This window comes from Sinohyriopsis cumingii, chromosome 11, assembly GCF_028554795.1.
Source record: "Sinohyriopsis cumingii isolate HCF-2022 chromosome 11, ASM2855479v2, whole genome shotgun sequence".
Classification (NCBI taxonomy): domain Eukaryota; kingdom Metazoa; phylum Mollusca; class Bivalvia; order Unionida; family Unionidae; genus Sinohyriopsis; species Sinohyriopsis cumingii.
In genome coordinates, this window is record NC_142971.1 from 40,761,239 (window position 1) to 40,783,596 (window position 22,358).

Below are 22,358 nucleotides of genomic sequence, written 5' to 3' on the forward strand. Positions count from 1 at the left end.
GGATGTATATTAAGGACATCAATGCTATTTTTCGACTTATTCTGTCTTTCCTTCCCTTTAGCTACATTCTGGACTACTGTATCTCAGACTTCCACTGTCCACATAGTACACATGCTACATGGCACAGATGGTGAACACTTAGTAAATGCAATACAAGAGTAATGGATGTCCTCCTTTGCTTTGAATTTTTTGCATTTCATGCATTTAGTTGACATTTCCAATGAAATGACAGAAGAGAAAAACAAAGCATAAATTATAAATTCAGTATGTTACTAACTCACCAATATCACCCCTGTTACTAATGGAGTAAGCAAAAATATTATTTTGTTAGCTAATAACATGAGTTCAATGATACCTTATTGACAAATGGTCTTAAATAGACAAGTCCAAAAGGGTGACAATTTATAAAGATAATATATATAACCTGTAGAAAAATGATTATACAACACAATAAATCCAAATTTAAAGTTGGATCATCCAATTTCAACACTAAGATGGCTTGGATTGTTGTAGGTAAAATGCATGTTGTGATCAGTACAGCAGTAAAGCTAAAAAACTAGCAACACCTGGCTGTGGCAAGGGGAGGTAAAGGCCAAAAATTTATTGCCCTTTGTCTATATGAAATTGATAGCAAGAGACCAGGACTGGATTTGCAAGGTAGCAGGATAATATCCCTAACGTTAATGTGATTAGGTAATGTATTTGAAGGAAAGAAGCAAGAGATGCTTTTATACTTACATCCTTCTGTCCATCCATCAGTTTCATTTTCGTTCTATAACATCAAAGCTACCAAGTTAAATGGATGAAACTCAGTATTATCTTGTACCATCACCAGAAGATACCATATACACACATTTGTAATTCAGGTCTAGCTGCAAGCTTCATAGGCCCAGATCTGATGTCAAATAATGTGTTGGCAGATATGTGTCTATGCAGTCAGGAGTACTCAGAAGAACAAACAACATAGTTCTAGACCTGCCAGTGCATTATACAATCACAGATCAGAGTCCATGTTGTTTGCACCAAACTTAACTGTGATTATATACAGTATATTATGTACATACACGTCTGGCATCCTATCTTCAAAGTCAATGTAACAATTTTCACCTACATGTCACCACTAAAAGGTAGGATGCATACTTTATTTTGGCTCCCACATCCAAAGTCAAAGTCACTGATCAAAATAAAGTTTTTTGTTTCTGCTTTATAACTCAAATGCAGTTAGAGGTAAAGAGATGATCCTCGGTACATCTCAAATGACCAGCCTGTTGTATTCTAGTCAAGTTATATCTCCAGAGTCAAGGTCATCAAACCCCCCCTCCCTTCTTTGACTCTAATGCCCTGAGATAGAGCAATAAAACTTGTTTCCTTTCCATGTCCCACACAATGATCTGAATTTTAAAAAAATTAGCCAAATTTGCTAGTTAACATTAATAATCTGTACCTGGATCAAGGGTGCGTGTGAATTCTGCTACAGGCCAGGAGAGACAACAGAGAGTGGATGAAGTGGCCACATCTGTAAGGTGCTGTACAGCACTGTTGTACAAGTCCAGGAGGTGCAAAGGCTCCTGAAATCAGGAAATATATATTATTAATTAGACCTTGAAAGATACAACTTCATCTATCTGATGTTTACTGCACATGTTCTGTCAACTTATAACACAACGTACTGTCCAAGACAAATGTTATAACAATGTACTCTCTAGGATTAATGTTATAACAATGTACTCTCTAGGATTAATGTTATAACAATGTACTCTCTAGGATTAATGTTATAACAATGTACTCTCTAGGATTAATGTTATAACAATGTACTCTCTAGGATTAATGTTATAACAATGTGCTCTCTAGGACTATGGTCATAACAAAGTATTATCAAAGACTAAGGTTATAACAATGTCCTCTCCAGGACCAAGGTCATAATAATGTACTCTCCAGGACTAAGGTTATAACAATGTACTCTCTAGAACTAAGGTCATAACAATGTACTCCTCAGGACAAAGGTCATAACAATGTACTCTCCATGACTATGGTCATAACAATGTACTCTTCAAGATGTAAGACTTATAACAATGCACTCTCCAGAACTGAGTCTATAAGAAGGTACTCTCCATGATCAAGGTTATAACAATGTACTCTACTGGACCAAGGTTATAACAATGTACTCTCCATGACCAAGGTTATAAGAATGCACTCTCAAGGACCAAGGTTATAACAATGTACTCTCCATGACCAAGGTTATAACAATGTACTCTCCATGACCAAGGTTATAACAATGTACTCTCCAGGACCAAGGTTATAAGAAAATACTCTCCATGACCAAGGTTATAACAATGTACTCTCCATGATCAAGGTTATAAGAATATACTCTCACCAACTAAGGTAATAAAGGGGGCACTCTACAGATGTTATGAACTTCTGATACAGCAATAGGTGTAAGGTGAAATTATTTGCAACAAACACAATGGAGAGAATGTTAGCATACTTGTTACTTTCATGTACCTTGGTTGAAACTATTTTGACTAATGTATTTGTGGAAATAGTACACAACTGCTGCTCTGATGGCCAAGTACCAGAGACTTATAAAAATGGTACTAACAGCTACCTCGATTGGCACTCAGCATTAAAAGGTTAGTGTTAGGACTGGATAACTTGATCAAAGCACACAGCTAACCAAAATGACTGCTCTCTTGTGCTTGAAAATCAGCCTGAATTAGTCTAAGAACACTATCTTTAGCAATTATTCAAATAGGGAAACAAAATTTTGCCAGACTAGACAATACTAACTTCTGAAAATGCATTAAATGAATTACCAAACAGAAAAAAAAAAAATATGGAAAAAACAGTTATCAGATCTTTTCTTTTTTACATTTTATCTCTGAAGTCCAGGAAGTGAAACTGACCAAGCGGTGTTAGCAGTTTTTTGAATGGTGCACATCCTAAGTAAGGCCAATCTGTATACTCACTAACTCAAATTGCACTAAACAAACTTACACCAAAATAAAGGGACTTTGAAGTTCTTTTAACAATATCTAAATAAACGAGGCCTTTTTTAAAATACACCCAATAGAGAAAAACCTGGAAAATTGTTTTTTCTTGAAAAAAATCTTACTTTATGCAAACTACGAAACTGTAGAGCACCTCTAACAATGTAAACTCCCTGAATAAAGTTATAACAATGTACTCTCCATAACAATAGATTGCCACAAGATACTCTCCATAACTAAAGTCATAACAATCTATTCTTTGTGACTATGGTTATAACTATGTACCCTCCTTGACTACAGTTATAACAATGAATTCTGCATGACTACAGTTATAATATAATCTCCCTGACTAAGGTTATAACTCTCTGACTAATGTGGTGGCATAAGGGGAATAAACTAAGAACGGAATAAACTTCAATGAGCAAATCCTATACTAACTCGTGTATATGATGTCTCTGGTAACCAAGTAAAAATGGCTTGGTTTGAAAGCCAGCATTTAATTGCATAAAATTGTTGAAATAAACATCCAAGTTTGTGGTCTTGTCTATTTCTTGATCAAGACAAAAGCAGAAGTTTCAGTAAATATGTTTTGATGGAATCTACAACTTTTCACAATGATAAAATTATTCTGAGGTATAATCATCAGATTGGTTCACAATTATAAAACTATAGCTATAATCATCAGATTGGTTCACAATAAAAAAATTATTCATAGTATAATCATCAGATTGGTTCACAATTATAAAACTAAGGCTATAATCATCAGATTGGTTCACAATAGTAAAACTATTCATATATATAATCATCAGATTGGTTCACAATAATACAATTATTCATAGCTATAATCATCAGATTGGTTCACAATCATAGAACTATTCATAGCTAAAATCAGACTGGTGTAACAACTAAAAAATACCCCAAAGATTCTGTCATCTAAAGTGTAATTTTGGTAGATATTTTATTTCATTATGGCCTGACAAGGTTTCCTTAAATACAAAACTGATATATGAAAAATAAGCAATTTGTATCCATTATAATAACTATAACCTGGATCATACACATAGATCAGTTTCTAGCGATGACTAAGATTTGTTGGACTTTAATCAATTGATTTTGTTAATGTTTATTCAAACAGATTTAGCTACATGCTATTTTCTCTGCATGAGGTTACACACAGTTTGCAAAAATTAAAGAACAGTAATTATATCATTTACATCAGCCTGACACTAATCAGCAACAGCAATATATTCACACAACAAAGAAACTAAAATAATTTTAAAAACAAATAGAAACACCAGAAATGCAACCAAAATTGTTTATTTGTGAAAGAAAGCTCAAAAAACATTATCATGAAGGTGTTCTTTATTGGTAGGCAAGGATGTAATGCAACCAAGTTTTCCAAGACCACTTCCAACCAGCAATGAACTTAACCTAAGTTTTACCCTGGGATATGTAAATCAATCTTACCTAGGGCTAGATAAATCTATATTACCCGGGGCTAGATAAATCAATCTTACCTAGGGCTGGATAAATCTGTCTTACACTAGTGTAGATTAGATACAGTACTATATATTTTTTGGGGCATTATTCACTACAAATCATCAAAACAAATATTGTTAACTTGCAAATTACAAGCAAATCTGTCACATTTTTTGTATTGTATTTATCAAAAACAAAACTGCATACTGTGGACAGGAAGGAGAAATGCAATCCTTGTGGAGCAAGATTTGTACTGTGGACTCGACAAGAATCATTTCGAATATTGACACACTCAAGATTAAATTTTCGTATCCTGCCCACATATATGGATAAAAATTCTTTCTATTAATCTCACCTGATGCAGGAATCCCAATGACTTCCTGGTTTTCAGATTCTGCAGGACAGGTGTGTGGTAAGCTGACATCAGGAAGTCCTCCACATAGTCCTTGAGGGGAACCACATCCAACTGTGGAGCTGGTACAGCCCTCTCTGCCAACCACTGCAGGCTCTCACAAATCTTAGATCAAAGATACCAAGACATTAGCATTAAGGTTCACCAAAGTGGCTTGTTAGCAATGCAGTGAAATAGTATGAAAGTTTTTCTATTTTGAACATGCCATGTGCCTTTGAATGGCCATCAATGTATCAGCTACAAGTACATTATTCGTTTTAAAGTAATAATATTTAGTGCCTAACTTCTGCTACATAATGTCTTATGAAATATCCAGATCTTGGCTAGATCAATTAGATCTTATGTTAACATGTTTGGCATCATATATAAAAATTTATGTTCATAATTAAAGAAATGAAAGAAGGTAACCAGAGTTCAGCTTATGTGTATGTGTCAGATGGAAAGTGGATTTGAAGATCATACTTTCCAGAGATATGTTCAACAAGATATGAATGATGCTCTATTTGATACAAGCCGTACTAAAAAAGCAGCTGGTCTTTGTATAACATTCATAAAACTTTAATGATGCATTGGATTTGCCCAAATTTAGCAATCCCCACTAGAAGACACAATATCAGTCTTTCAATCAGCACTGATGCGACATTGCAGTGCACAACACGTAATTCTGTGGACAATAAAAAATACCCCAAAATTAAAATGAAATGATACCCTGCCCCAAATCTAACTGAGTATGGTTTGCAGACAAGAATTTCATGATATTCAACAGTTGGTTGCAGCTGTTATTATGCTCATAATCAAACTGGCTTTTTCATGTGTGGCAAAAATAAGTAAATCTGGGGGAGGGGGGCATGGAAGCTGCTGTCATCTGGTAAATGGATTTAACAAACTGAAGATGGTTACAAGACTGAAGCTGATAAAATTCCAAACCCAAGCAGAATACTGAATTCAAATTTGAAAAACAAGATTCTTTACAAAATAAATCTTATCAATTGCTAAGCAAAAGAATGATAGGACCTTCTTCACATGAGATGGGATCATTTTTTTTAAACACTGTTCACAGTACCAAAACATAACTGTAAATATAGCATAATATAAAGATTGTGTGTGTGTGATTTGGATTTTTAACATAGCTTTAACAATTGTTAGTCATATCGCTACAAGGTCTGCAGTGTGGCAGTTTATAGTGATGCCCAGCACTGGGGCATCATGTCACAGACATGTAGCATGATGTCTCACATAGTCACATTATCCTGACAGCAGGTCAACCAGTCCTAACACTAACCTCTTAAGAAGAAGCTGTTAGTACCATTTTTGTAAGTCTTTGGTATAACTCAGCTGGGGATCAAACCCACGACCTCCTGCATCTGAGGTGGACGCTCTAACCACTAGGCCACTGGAGTGGTCTCTAACGATTGTTAATCTTATATAATTTATGAACATCTGAATAAAAAAAAAATTATATTTTGGAGCCAGTACAGAAAGATGATTTTATTCACATCGACTGATAAAAAAGATGTACATTTCAGTGTTTGAATATATGACAGTTTCAAAAATGTCTTAAATTTCAGCACAATGGAAACTTTTATCAATATTTTTTTCAGTTTAACGACAGGGATCTCAAGTGTGCAGATGATCCGTATACAACATTCTGAAACTATTCATGGTTCAGACAACTGGGTATCCATTTCTCCTTCAACATTACTAATTCCATCAAGATGAACATATATATTAAATCTGGCATCAAGGAAATACAAATTATATGCTCGAAAGATAATATATCTCCAATTCACAGTTAATTACAAACGGCCTCAAATAATCCTGCCTCAGAGATTTATCTCTTTCAAGATTTCTCATTGATTCAGTACAATTCAGTCTTCTTCACAGATTAAAATGTCGAAAAAATCAAGTACATGGCCTAACCAGTGTTGGTCAAGCGTTGGTCAAGTGTTGGTCAAGTGTTGGTCAAGACATCCCTTTTCACATCACAGTATCGTAGGTTTACTGGTTAATGAATTTTAAGAAGCTTCAGAGGGGCCAATCCATTATTGCTATTTGTAAAGGAATAGGGTTAATGATCTTCAGAAAAACAGGATTTTGCAGAAAAGAGAGCTGTGTTTAAAAACAGTAAGGATAAGACAAAAGGGAGATCCAAAAGGATTTTAAAATGTCATGACAAAAACGGTCTGATACATCTACAGAAGAGTGGGGAGCTGTTTCAACAGAATCAAATTAATCTGTTCATTGCTGTTGGTCAGTTGATGAATCCAATTATCGTATATTAACTGTTTTGAAATTTTTGCCATCTTATGTCTTGCAATCTTTGTGTTCTCTCGTACTGGTTAAACACAATGGTATTCAACATATTTTGCATTGTTTTATTCTCCAGGAAAATGGATGCTCTTTCTAAATCTACTTAAGTGTGAATGAGATAACCTTTATTTCACCCATCTATTTTACCAGGACTATACAATATTTTTTCTGCTGAATTTTTCTCCAGGAATTTTTCAGACTGTACTGAGTGGATGTTGAGGGGATAAATTTTCAGCAGGTTTTGCACTCACTGTCTTCAACTAATCATTGATCTGTTTGCTTCAAGATTAAATTTTCAAATTGATAAATTTGTTTCATGTCACTCAGAACCAGAAGTATTTAAGTTTGAAGCTTTTTCCTTTTCCTGGCATGAATTTAGACCATACATTTTTCCTCCATTCAGGAAATATTATGAATAAGATCATGAGCACCAAAGTTGATAAAGCTCCTATGGTAATCCCATACTTGCCATCTCAACCATGATTTCATGTACAAATGGCTTGTATTCCTGCCAGGCTCCCTTGACATGAGGACTTGCTTATGGTAATCCCACACTTGCCATCTCAACCATGATATCATGTACAAATGGCTTGTATTCCTGCCAGGCTCCCTTGACATGAGGACTTGCTTATGGTAATCCCACACTTGCCATCTCAACCATGATATCATGTACAAATGGCTTGTATTCCTGCCAGGCTCCCTTGACATGAGGACCTGCTTATGGTAATCCCATACTTGCCATCTCAACCATGATTTCATGTACAAATGGCTTGTATTCCTGCCAGGCTTCCTTGACATGAGGACCTGCTTATGGTAATCCCATACTTGCCATCTCAACCATGATTTCATGTACAAATGGCTTGTATTCCTGCCAGGTTCCCTTGACACGAGGACCTGCTTATGGTAATCCCATACTTGCCATCTCAACCATGATTTCATGTACAAATGGCTTGTATTCCTGCCAGGTTCCCTTGACACGAGGACCTGCTTATGGTAATCCCATACTTGCCATCTCAACCATGATTTCATGTACAAATGGCTTGTATTCCTGCCAGGCTCCCTTGACATGAGGACCTGCTTATACACCCAGATTCCAGAGATTCACCCTCTACAAACGGGCAAACCTCCAAAGTAGACCTTTTGCGCAATTATAATATCAATCCTATCTGCAATAAACCATGTAATGCATCTAAAGAAATAGTTGTGGCAAACTTGAGTTGTTTTGTATCTCTTGGTAAGTCATATAGTGCTGTAAACATGAATGAATCCATGCTGTTGCAAACTCAACAATTATTACTGGTAGGTTAAAAGAGATGTTGAAAGCTGCTTTTTAATTCTAAGGTTCATGTGAAGTATTTTTATTATGACTCTATCTCGTGTATGCTTTCACCTGGGATGTCGGACATGGGCTGAAGTTTTAGGCAATTTGTTTCCTACAGAATGGAGTGTTTAAGTTGCTATTATTTCAAACTCAATTTTCATAAATATTTCTACATATACATCTTTCCCTCATTATAACGCAGTAGTCAGGGTACAAAACAAACGACCTCATTACGTACAAATCATGTTATAGTGAGAACCAAGTATGTACCAAACAGAGACATACTGAGAACAGCATTATATACAGAACTCCAGTATGGTAGGAATGATCAAAATCTGTTCAATAATAGTGTCTAAAAGAAGTTAAGAGAAACATAAAGATTTACAACATTTTCTTTCAACCCATACTGTTAAACATTGGTAAGATTTTAGGTATAGGGTCCATAGTAAACTGCATTATATCTATAACTGCTTTATAATGAAACGCATTATAATGAGAAAGAGCTAACTTGTGAAACTTGATTCAATCATCAAGAATTGTTCAAAATGAAATGTCTTGGTTTGAAATAAATAAATAGATAAAAATGTAGAAAAAGCATTCTCTTTTTTATGGGTTAATGAAGTAACAAATGAAAAAGAAAGATTACCACACTTTCTGATGTTCAAGTCGAGAATATTTTATCTGGAAGTCTGGGATTCGTCTTATAATCTTATAAATGGTTTATGTCACTGAAATTGCTCTAAGTAATACCATAATTTCATGACGTAACTAGCAAAATTGAAAACAGATCACATAGCTGTACCAATTCTTGTTCAATTACCATGTCAATAAAATTGAATAAACTAAAATGACTGCTTTTATGTTAATTTTCATCATTATTTTCTATGCATTTGTATGTGCATGCATCATTTAATTTTCTTCAACACGATATAAAAGAAAATAATTAAAGAGTTTATAAGAAGCACATGACTGCAGTGCTGTGTAGAGCTTTCGTCAGGTAAATCCCATTTCCCTATGGATATCCTCATTTCCCTATAATGTTGAATGTTGCCATCAAACAAGTTTCAACTGGAATAACTTGGTCAAAGGTCTGGACTTATTTAATTAGCATTTAATAACACAGCATGCAGTTGTTTAGACAATGGATATCATAATTAAAATAATAATAAACTGTTTATTCAGAGGTTTCAATTGATAATGGAATATAGTATTGCCTTTGTACATGAGGCAGTTCACAATCAGCTAACTGAACAACAGATTACAATCACCCTGAAACCTTCCTCTTTCCTTCTCAAAAATGAAAATGGGGGAAAAAGCATGTTAGCATCCATGACTTCAATTTTCCAATTAATCTGGAATTGAATATAGTGATGCCATTAATATTCATGAAGGTGGAAGTTACTAGGAAAAAGAATGAAGCCAAGGTGTTGATCTGGCTTTATCTTATACTCCACACTGACTTACATACAAATGATAGATGGAAAATTTACACAATTCTCAAATTCAACTTTTGACTTACAAGCCAGTAAATATGGCAAACTTACTAGATGGACAAAATCAGTACTGCATAATAATCAAGAAATTCCAATGAATGAGAGTCCACATAAATAGTTCCTAATGCAAATGAATTTCATACGAGTGAGGATACCTTTTCACTAAGTAAAGGATCATCTGTGTTGATCCCTTCTGGCAAGTCTTCATCATACTGTACAAATACTGTATACACATCAGACACAAGACCTTGGTTCAGTGCAGAGTTCAAATTCAACTGATGACATAGATCTGATGTGGACATTTTCTGAATGGCTGTCGCTGGAACCACAATGACCAATGGTAATGCTGGGCTCACTGGTTTGGCATCTAGGAACCGAAACAATCTACCTCTAGTTTCCATCCAATAGTTCTGAAAAACAAACAAATCCCACTGTATAGAAAACATTCAGACTTCACATACAGGGTGTGATGAGTCATAATGAGACAAGCCAGGCAAGGAACAAAATAAATCTGTCGTACTGACAGGTATCATTTATTTGTGGAGAGTTAATGTACAGAATATATATTTGTGCACTTACACATGAACATGTTATTATTGCAATACTTTAGCTACACGGATACTGAGATACCACCTGTCTGTTTATCTGTCTCTAACTCAAGCTTCTCCAAAGCTGGAGATGCATCAAACATAGAAGTTATATTGTACCTTCAACAGGGATATTTTTTTCTCCATCCCTTGACATACATGCCAACCCCTGATGAGGAAAAAGTGTAAACCAAGTGGACAAAAAGAGGAATATAATCAGAAAATGAGGAATCCACATATAACATGCTAAAAATTCAATAAACAATGATTTATTTGCCCCTCTCATCTTTTAATATCCTTTACTGCTTCAAGTTTTTGTATGCAGCATTTTTAGCTTTCGAAAGCAATAGCTTTTCATGTTGCATTTTAAAACACTTTGTACCAGCTGAGACCATGAATGTTTTGCACACGATCTCCATAGGGGAATTTCTGGAGCATGTAATCTGTAGGCTGTAGCATAATATTCTCTAACATCATCATAAAACACCTTCACAGCTAGAGTAGAATTGTGTTCTATGAATTCTCTTGCTTCTGCACCAATAGCAAGATCTTCATTATCTTTCTATTAAGAACTCAGTAAACAACACCTCTGCATTTATAACATTTATGACAGCACTTTAGTTCTGCTGTAGATAAGAAGTTGCCTTAGTATTGGAGTTCGTAAGACAACCTAATTCAATGTGTTTCTTTGTTTTCAAGTGTTTCTCCACATAAATTTTACCACAATGCCCAATATAATATTAAAATCGTTTCTGCACAGACTGCAATGAACATGATACTGCCCTAGAATACAGGGACTTGTATTGTTGCTTAAAACTGACGTCACCTGTCATACATGTACTATATATAGGTCAATTTTAAGCAGCGATACGAGCCCCTGTGCCCGAGAATGGAACGCTGTATTATCCCATTCATGTATTCATCTTTGAAGGATTTGTTTTTTTTGGGGGTCTTTTTCTGATCCACCTGTGAAATTCTTTGAAAAAATATATGTGCTCTAACACAAACATCAACTAGAATACATCTTTAGACTTTTAGTGCCAAATAGTAAAATCATTTCCACACTGCCTGCAATAGACATCACGTGATGCTGCCCTCGTGTCCTCATCTTTGGAGGATTCTGTTATTTTATGTTTCGTTTATTTCTGACCTTTTCTAATCCATCTGTGAAATTATTTGAAAGGAGATATTTTTGCTCTCATACACGCATCAACTAAAATAAATTATACTTTTTAGCACCAAAAACATATAGACTGGTTCTGTACTAAATATAAATTAGAAAAAAGAACCTGCAATTAAAGATTAAAAATAAAATACAGCTCCTATAAATAGAATGCGAGGTCGAAAGTTTGAAAGTTGAACCAGCATGTTTCTGGGTAATAGGACAATTGCTATAAATAGAACAAAATACTGTTAGGAAAGTGTATGGACAAGCATACTCTTATATTGTAGCTACGTAGAAGCCGTCTTTTCTAAAATAAGGTCTGCTGGATTAATAGGATGTTTATAAAAACGAGAAAACAAACAAATGATTTTTTTGGGAAGGTGGATATACCGAAAAAGCATAACCCATATACGTTTACGCGTAAGGCATAATTTAGTGAAAAAAGCGTAATGATTACGCCAAAAGCGTAATGGTTGGCATGTATGCCTTGGGGTCTAGTGGATGGGGTGTTAAAGGTAAACGATATAAACATTTTCAGTTAAAATGACATTCTGACTTACTTATTTCTTGACCAACTTTATATATGCAGCCATTGTAGATACCAGATTTTTTTTACCCAAGTCACAGGCCATGGGGGGGGGGATGTAGGGTGGGTTTGGAAGGTAGGCATTACAAGTAATTACAATACAATAAACTAAATTTTAAAACCATATTAAATTAAGGACTGCTCCCAAATTAAGATGGAAGATGGCAGTTGAACAACACTTAATTTATAAAATGTGTGAGTGTTTGTGTGTAATAATCTGAACTGTCCTAAATGTTGACCAATCCAGTTAAAATCTGAAGGGTGGCGAGGTCTCTCTATGCACCCCCACCCCTTTTACATGAGGAAGAGTTCTAAAGCAAATTAAATTAAATCCAAAATTAGGAGAGTGGAGAAAAAAAAGCGTACAGAATCTTCATCTTCTTCATGTACAGCTATAGGCAGAATGAAAATGGCTCCACTGGTCCCTAAAAGGAGCTTCTCCTCTTCCACAATGGGTATATCTTCCTCTTCCAGGACCCCTTTTAGGGTCCTGACACATACCCCTAGCTGGACGGATTGATCCGGTTTAGCTCTTCTGTGGCTGGGAAAGGATATTTCTCTCCTATAAAGACTGCAGAGTTCACCCTGTAAGATGGGAGGGAAAAGAAAATGTCAAAAGCCACCTTTTTCCTCCAAAACCCACTCTTACCTTGCAATAGTAAATGTGTTCCTTATCATTTTAACTACTTATTTAAATATTTTTGTCACTGACATGCACTTCAGTTTGAGGTAAAGTCCCATTATATAAAAAAATTTGCCATAAATATATCAAAATATTTCATGCTTCTTGCAGATAATAAGCAGTCACAATATATACCTCTAGCATTGTGAGAGTCAAAATATATGCCTCTAGCCTTGTGTGAGTCAAAATATAGGCCTCTAGCCTTGTGAGTCAAAATATAGGCCTCTAGCCTTGTGAGAGTCAAAATATAGGCCTTTAGCCTTGTGAGAGTCAAAATACAGTCCTCTAGCCTTGTGAGAGTCAAAATATAGGCCTCTAGCCTTGTGATACCCACAATGAAGTCAACTCTCATGAGATTACAGCCTGGTCCAACAACTATACTTGTTTTACCTGGTGTTTCTAAAACATCATGTATTTTTTTTTTTAAATCGTATTATATAATCTGACAGCAAAAAGTCAAGAAATGCACTCAAATTTAACTATTTTTGCTTGTTTTATTTTTCTACAAAATAAAATATTTCACATAGGAATCACTGATTAATTTCATCATAATTTACTCACAAGTAATGACAGACAAGCAGCAAAAGGATATGTAATTTCATTTTGTTGTTTAATGAAAAACATACAAGGTAAAGCATTTTAAGAACAGCAATCAGAAGGTTCAATTTTGTTTACTTTATAAAAGTGAACTGAAATACAGGCACTGAAATCCATTACCTTGATAGAACTTTTCTCTTCTGGCTTTGTTCCCTTGGAGAACTTATTCTGTAACCAGTCTACAAACTTTGCTGTGACATAACTTTCTCTGTTGTAATCTGGATCAGCATCAGGAAAACAAAGAACCAGTTTCCAGAAGACGTCTTTTGGTATGGCGCCATCTGGAGAAGAAAAAAAAACAGAACAAAAATAATATCTATAAAGTATTGAAATTTTTTTTTTTTTAGAATAAGAAACCTACCAACAAACTTAATTACTGAATTTAAGATCTTGAGATATTGTTTTCACATCTGTGACATACTGTCATAAATTTGTAATGTTATTATTTTGATGTTAATGTAGATCTATGACCGAGGGAGTTGAAAACTGTATGGAAACGGGGTAGATTCATCAAAACAGCTGTAGGGCATGAAAGGTAAGCTCAACATGACTATGAATACATGAGACTCTGTCAAGATATGTACTAAAGTGTACATCAACATGGTTATGTGAGCGAATTTACTCAAATATTAATTGCTGTTATAAATTTAAGTGCTAATGTAGATTAAAGTGCTAATGTAGATTAAATAAAGTTTATTCAATCCGGATTCTTGAATGCTCTCCCCCTTAAATGTCATTAAAACACTTTCAGATGAAATTTATTGACCGCTAAGGACTTTTACAATAGTGGTTAGGTATTAAACTGGGTCAATAATTTATAAAAAAAAACATGCACAGCACATGAAATTCAAGCTCATATTGGATCAAACCTTTAGGTTGACCTTGTCAATAAAATGTTGGCATACTTTAAATAATCATCTTATATTTTCCCTTGCTGTTACCCTAAACTTAACACGTCGTATAATCATGGTATATTCTTGGGCAAAGTTTCATGAAAATCTCTCCAGCTGTTTCAGTTTTACAGGTTTGAAAAGCAAATGTTATCTAATGGCAGGACAAATGCACAAAAGAACAGATAATGCCATAACATAATACACCTGACAAGACAGGTAAATACAAATTCTCAATTCAGTGAACAATGAAATATATACAAATTCTGTTACCATAAACAGTTCATTTTACCAGGTGGCTACCTTTGAAAGTTTATTTTACCTTGATATGAGCAATCATTAGTTACTTTGATTCTGAGATCTATTTTAAACATTATCTTTAGAAGAAAAATCAAGAACAAGTGAGATGACATCTAGATATCCACTGGGTAACTTAATTCAACAAGTGCTACCTCAGACACAGCATTGAGGTAGTACCTTGGACGAAGCCATCAGTTTGATTTAGTGATCTAAGAGCTCGTCTTTTCAAATCACTCAAATCTCACCATTCTTTTCAAATCACTCGAATCTCACCTGTCTGAATGGGAATGGGTTTGAGTCTCAGCTTAACCAACACAGGTATATGAGAAAGCTTGCCGGTAGCTTCCTTTGGGTCGACGGGTCATCCCAGGTTCTTCCTCTGCCAAATATAGTGGCTGCCATGTATAGCTATCACTTGCTAATAAATGGCATTAAACTCACAAAAACACAAACCAGCCCCACGGATTTAGGTACAAGAAATGTTTGGGCCCTGAAAAGTTCTACGTAAAAGATATTATAACCTTAACAACTGATGAAGAATTAATTCATTTTCTTTTTCTACAATATGAATTCAAATAATTGCAGAAAAGGACCTCAGTATATTTAGTATGTTGTTTTGTTCATTTACCAATCACAGTGCAATATGAGATATTCTTTTGCACATACCTGTTTTTTCAGATAATTTCTGAAAAAGTTTTTGCCCCACAACCTTTGTGAGGTCTAATGGTTGCTGAGCCCGTTCATGCATGAGCTGTGCATAAATTTCATGTGCCGACATCATTACATACGCTTTTTGCATTCCAACTCGCAAGGCCATAGGAGATATAATGGTAAGTTTGGCCCGATTACTAATGTAGAAACTGTCCTTAATTCTTCCCTCACTTTCTTGGTATCGAGTCAAATTCTTGATCTGATCTGAGACACTTCCCATAAATGGAGCACTGGGAAATGCCAACATGCTGCGTTTTAGCTTTGTTATGGCTGTATATGTCTTTTTCCACTTTTGTAAATAATGGCCTGCCCTGGATAATTTTACACTTTTTTCGATGTCTTCCAAGTCCTTCAGTCTCTGAACAATGTCTTTTTCATACACTTCTTCAGCAACCTCTAACATCATGGATGACACAAAGTTATTTACAAGGTCATCATTTACATCGGCCGAACACCTCTCAATTCTCTGTTGCGTGAGTATCTCCTGAACCTCTCTGGAAATAAAAAGAAATAAATGTATAACACTTATTAGATGAAAAACCTGTCTTGGAGGAGATCTGCATATAACGGTCATTTGTCAATAAAGGCAAATTTCATCAATCACAAAAAAATGGATAAAATATTCCTCCTTTATATTAAAGATAAGTGTCTAAAACATTGTCTTAAGTGTCCATTTTGACTGTATAGAAAGGTTTGATAATTTATGGCACAGCAACACAAGTAGGTTATTTAGTCCGAAGGTTACTGAAATAAAGTGCCTTCCTCAAGGATGCACCATCTGATGGAATGATTTGAACCCACACCATTTCCGATGCAAGTCTGGTACACTAACCACTGAACCACTGCAGCTCTTTGTATATAAAGAACTCCATAACAAACTGATACCTGTAAATTTTGTCACAAATATTTTTTTAAATATTACTTTGTTGAAGTGTTCAAATTCTGAAATCTGCTGGGTTATCAGTAGGACTATTAACATGTACTGGTTTATGTTGCAAATAACTATATTACAAAAATAAATTCAAGTAGAGCCTCATAAATAAAAATGTGCAGACTAAAAGGATTGATTTTATCCTATGGCTGTCCTGTATAGACAAATTTGATACTCTGGGTGTCCTGCAGACAAGTTGTCTAGCAGGTGATATTCTTTCCATACGTTAAAAGAACTGCTAACCCTAACAAGACCTCTTCAGTAAGACAGTCCATAAGTTGAACCAATCTCAGGAAGATGTAATACAAAATCAATTGTCGACTTGGAAAGCAAGCATCTGAGTTGCTCAGAAAAATTACTGCATGCAATGAAAGAAAACATAATGTTGAAAAAAACGTTTTCAAAGCACACCTAGACCTTAGTTATCTCCAGTACAGTTTCTCTCTTGGTAGTGTCTCAAGCTGATGAAGACAAGTTGTGCGATCTCATTGATGGTGGATGCGCATGTGGCTCCAGAGCCCAAATTCCAATGCAAACAGGCAGTTGCAGGTGGGGCATGGGACACCGGTGGTTGGGGGAGGCTGGGATACAGATCTGTGATGTCTCTCATGAGCTACAGCAAGATGGTGGCAGCGATCAACCTTGAAGGTGGAACAGGCTTTTCTGGTCAGGGCTCACCAGTGGCTTCTGTCTGAGGCAGCAAGCTCGAGCTGGTAGGGTTAAAGGTCTGTCCATTTGATGTATGTCTTGAGATTTTCTTTGTACCTCCTGCTAGGGTGGCCTTGGTTTCGGTTGCCCTGGCCTAGCTTGCTTTGGGATTCTGTTTTGTTCCATGCGGATGACATGGCCAGTCCAACATAGCTGGGCCTGAATTAGTTTGGCTTTGATGCTTGTTGTGTTGGCTCTATCAAGGACTTCCTGGTTGGTGATTCGGTCCTGCCACTTGATCCGCATGATGGATCTAAGGAAGCACTGGTGGAATTATTCCAATTGACTGATATACCTTTGGTAGACAGTCCACGTTTCACAGCCATACAAGAGAGACGTGAGGACAACTGCATTGCACACTTTCATCTTTGTTGACAGGCATATGTCTGTGTGCTGCAAGACTCTTCAGTTGCGTGTTGCCAATGGTGATGCAGGGTTGTGATGGGACAGTGTTTGGGGTGGGCTGGAAGAGGACTTCTGTCTTTCCTAGGCTAATTATGAGTCTAAATAGGTTGGAGGCTTCAGAAAACCTGTCCACGATTACCTGCAGGTGTCTCTTCATGTGCCATGAGGGCAGTCATTGCTTCAGTGATGAATCTTTCTAGCATCTTGATTTTTGCAGCTAGGCAACAGAGATCAAACACTGATCCATCTAGGCGATATCTAATGTATAGATACCAAGGCCAATGTCACGGATGGCATGGAGCATTACCTGTGTGAAGAAGAGGTTAAAGAATACCAGAGCAAGTACACATCCCTGTTTGACACCGTTAGATATGGGGAATTTCTCAGTGGGTTCACCGTCCGAGAGAATCTCTCCAGTCATGTCATCGTGGAAGAGCCGGATGAGGTTAGTGAACTTGAGGACATCCAAGCTTCTTCAGTACTACCCACAGTAAGTCTCTGTTGACTGTATCGAAAGCCTTACTCAAGGCACTTCTCTTGGACTTGTCTAACTGCAAAGATCATGTCAACGGTGCTGCAGTCTGGGTGAAAACCACACTGAGACTTAGGGAGGATATCTTCTGACACTGCTGCAATAAGCATGTTGAGAATGATGCAAGCAAGTATTCTGCCAACTATGGAGAGCAAGGAGATGCCTCTGTAGTTACTGCAGTCTGCATGTGAGCCTTTATTCTTATAGATTGTCACAACTGATGCATCGCGGAGGTCATCTGGCATATCCACTTTTGTCGAGATCCTGATTAGCACATCGTGGAATGCCTCCAGTGTCTATTCACTGAGAGCCTTGTACACCTCCACTGGGATACAATCCTTTCCAGGTGCCCTGCCACAGTTCATTTGTTTAATGGCCATCCTTTACTCCTCTATCACTGGCGGAACATCCAGTTGGTCGGGCGTTGGGTATTTGGTCAAGAACAGATTGGCTGACCGATGAGGGCAGGTTTAGGAGCTGAATAGAGTGTTCATTGCATCTGTCCTTAATGCCAGCCTTGTCCTTTATTAGTGTACTGCCATCTGCAGCAAGCAAGGGGGCAGAGCCAGACTTTGAAGGGCTGAAGATTGACTTGATGGTGTTGTAGAACTCTTTGGAGTTGTTAGTGTCGGCATAGTATTGCACTTCATCAGCTTTTCTTTCCCACCAATGGTCATGCACATTGCGGATTTCTCTCTGAGCCTCAGCTTGATAGGATTTGAAGTGGTCTTTGGGGAAAGTTGGTGTCATTCTGCCAGCCCATGAATGCTTTGTTCTTTCTGGCAAGCAGATCTTCAGTGGCACTGTTGTTCTCGTCGAACCAGTCTTGATGGGTTCGCTTCTTGGGGCCCAGAATTGCCATAGCTGTTTCTCTTATCATGTCCCTGAGCTTGTTCCATTTCTTGGAGGCATTTCCACATAGTTTACTACAGTTGAAAACACCAGTGAATTCGATGGCTTCTTGCTTATCTCCCAACTTTAGACTTTTTTCTGTGGTGAGACATACATAAACCAACACAAGTCTAATAAATAAGAATGTTCCAAGAATCTGATCATTTCTTTTTCTACTGTATATACTCATGTATAAGCTTGTTTGCATATAAGCCCCTCCCCAATGAATTGGTGGTATAGACACTAAAAAGTGCATGACCCATGTACAAGTCAGAGACGACATCATAAGATCCACACATTAAGTTCTAAATGCATTTATTTACGCAAAGTTATATTAGCACAAATTATGCGTATACCTCCCTCAGGGTTGTATGATTATTATGTAGAAATGGTACATAAATTTGTTTGAAAAGTCAAGAAATTTATTTAATTTTCTGTTTTCTTACTGTTTCTGCCTAATTCAGATTTGTGTATAACTTGATCAGACGATGACAAGAACTGAACATTCATGGGTTGCTGTAACACTACTTCACCCTTTTGACTAAAGTTAATTATTGTTTATTTATGCAATACTGCATTTTGACTTTTTATATCAATGCAACAGCAATTATGTTTTTGATTTGCCTTGAAATTGTAAGTACCTAACTCATTAAAATGTGATCCAGTATGACAAAAACGAACAACAAATGAGTTTGGTTCAACACTCACATTTAGGCTAGTTAGCGTATTTACATTATGGCGCCACTGCATGTACATGTACAGGTTTGAACATACGCTGAATAAGCATCTTTGCTAAATCCCTTGGATCTGAATCATGGGCACCACTGCACTAAACTTTAATGATATATCCAAAATACAACAATGAAGTTTGATAAATATTGCTTCGCAAATTATGCTAATAACGTAGTTGTAGTTTGCTATTATGTAAGCTATCTTATACCTCATTTTAATCATGCTAATGTTTAGGAGTGAAAGGCATTTACACATCAAAGTACTGGTATAGCTGCAGGTCGAAATTCACTCTTAACCCAAGGCAGTTTCTACTGCTACGATGGCCTAGTGGTTACAGCATCCACCTCAGATGCAGGAGGTTGTGAGGTTTGAACCCCTGCTGAGTCATACCAAAGACTTATTAAAATGGTACTTACAGCTGCCTTGATGGGCAGTCAGCATTAAGAGGTTAGTGTGAGGACGGGTCAGCCTGGTGTCAGGATAATGTGACTACTGGGGAAAGTAAAGCTTGAAACACATAGTATCCACATTGTCTGTTAATACTGGAGTCATATATCTCAATATATATATCCATAAAAGGCAGCCACCTGTAAATACCAAGCTTGCTGGGTTATATAATAAAAATTGTATCCTGCCAGGTTGGGTTCCCCATCCTTAAGCCTATTTGGCTGTCAGTAATAAACACACAGTCACAAACAGGATCACCTTCTTTGCATAAAAGGACAAGTCAATTATACAATATGCATTGTCCCTTGCCTGATTCCTATCTTAGACACTGTTCATAGTCCCACCCTTCATGTTTTGTTGCAGTTTACCTCATCTGAACAACTGCAGCACCAAAACATTGTTGCTTCAAAACCTCATCCAGAACCTCCTCCTGTAACATGGCAGCTACCCTGTCTTTCATAACCTCTCTTTCAGCTGCATCCTGTTTTCTCTTCATCTCAATGGTCTCGTTGAAAACTTCAGTTGATATATCTCTGAAATAATGATCATGCACATCTTTTGTGTTAAGTATGAATTATTAAAGGTTAATGGAGGGTATTACATGAGTGTTCATTTCAATGGAAATTTATAAAACAAACTCAAAAACTGTTATTATTTGTTATCTATGTGAGCAAGGCATCAGAATTTTTGAAAAAATTTCATAAATTTAATCTAAATGAACCATACATGAAATTTTTTATTTATGAGATGAGAAAAAGAACTGACTTCATTAAAGAAACAGCAAATCTGAGTTTCATGTACACACAGATGCACTGTATATTACATCTTGCTTTTATTAGGTCCAGACATTATCCATGTGTTCATTTCATTGGTTGTAGCAGTTCCTTAACACATTGTTAACTTTATTATGAAGAGGAAAAGGGAGATAAAGCCTTTCCCAATTAGACAATGATACCTGGGCTGGTCTGGGCAGGTATTGTACTCAAAACTCTTTGATTATGAGTCTAATCTCTACCAATTATGCTTCTACAGCTTCCCAACATCATCTGTGAAGTTACTAAATAAATGGAGATTAAAGCCTTTCCCAATGATGGAGCCAACCTGGGCTGGTCTGGGCAAGTATTGAACTTACAACCCTTTGATTAGGAGTCCAATGCTCTACCAACTAAGCTACCCATCTGTGAAGTCATTACATAGTAACACATCTAAAATACAAAAACTATACATTTTTCATCATGTTTCAATTCATTTTAAATGGTTTATCTTTTTGTTTTTTTGCAGTCATTTTCAAATTTCACATTTACTTGGCAACATATTACCACTATTATGCTGAGGTACCATTAAATGCTACTACATACATAAATGATACTACATACATACATAAATGCTACTGCATACATACATACATAAAATGCTACTACATACATACATACATAAAATGCTACTATACATACATAAATGCTACTACATACATACATACATAAAATGCTATTACATACATACATACATAAATGCTACTACATACATAAAATGCTACTACATACACATACATAAAATGCTACTACATACATACATAAATGCTACTACATACATAAAATGCTACTAATACATACATAAATGCTACTACATACATACATAAAATGCTACTACATACATACATACATACATAAAATGCTACTACACATACATAAATGCTACTACATACATACATAAAATGCTATTACATACATACATAAAATGCTACTACATACATACATAAATGCTACTACATACATAAAATGCTTCTACATATATACATACATAAATGCTACTACATACATATATAAAATGCTACTACATACATACATAAAATGCTACTACATACATACATACATAAAATGCTACTACATACATACATACATAAATGCTACTACATACATACATAAATGCTACTACATACATACATAAAATGCTACTACATACATACATTAAATGTTACTCCATACATACATTAAATGCTACTACATACATACATAAAATGCTACTACATACATACATAAAATGCTACTACATACATACATTAAATACTACTACATACATACATAAAATGCTACTACATACATACATTAAATGCTACATACATACATACATACATACATACATAAATGCTACTACATACATACATAAATGCTACTACATACTACTACATACAT

The 22,358-nt window shown here is 35.9% G+C and overlaps 1 protein-coding gene across 2 annotated transcripts in view; it reads right to left on the reverse strand.

Annotated features, from left to right (window-relative positions):
* LOC149787988 (germinal-center associated nuclear protein-like) overlaps positions 1-22,358 on the reverse strand; it is a 157,204-nt gene that overhangs the window by 18,673 nt on the left and 116,173 nt on the right. For both annotated transcript variants that reach the window (XM_089974266.1, XM_089974265.1), the window contains 7 exons: positions 20,535-20,699; positions 15,476-16,014; positions 13,740-13,900; positions 12,707-12,925; positions 10,158-10,412; positions 4,822-4,983; positions 1,445-1,568 (listed from right to left, as the gene is read on the reverse strand). In XM_089974266.1, the coding sequence (XP_089830392.1) occupies positions 1,445-1,568; positions 4,822-4,983; positions 10,158-10,412; positions 12,707-12,925; positions 13,740-13,900; positions 15,476-16,014; positions 20,535-20,699 (1,625 nt within the window). The remainder of the gene's footprint in view (positions 1-1,444; positions 1,569-4,821; positions 4,984-10,157; positions 10,413-12,706; positions 12,926-13,739; positions 13,901-15,475; positions 16,015-20,534; positions 20,700-22,358) is intronic.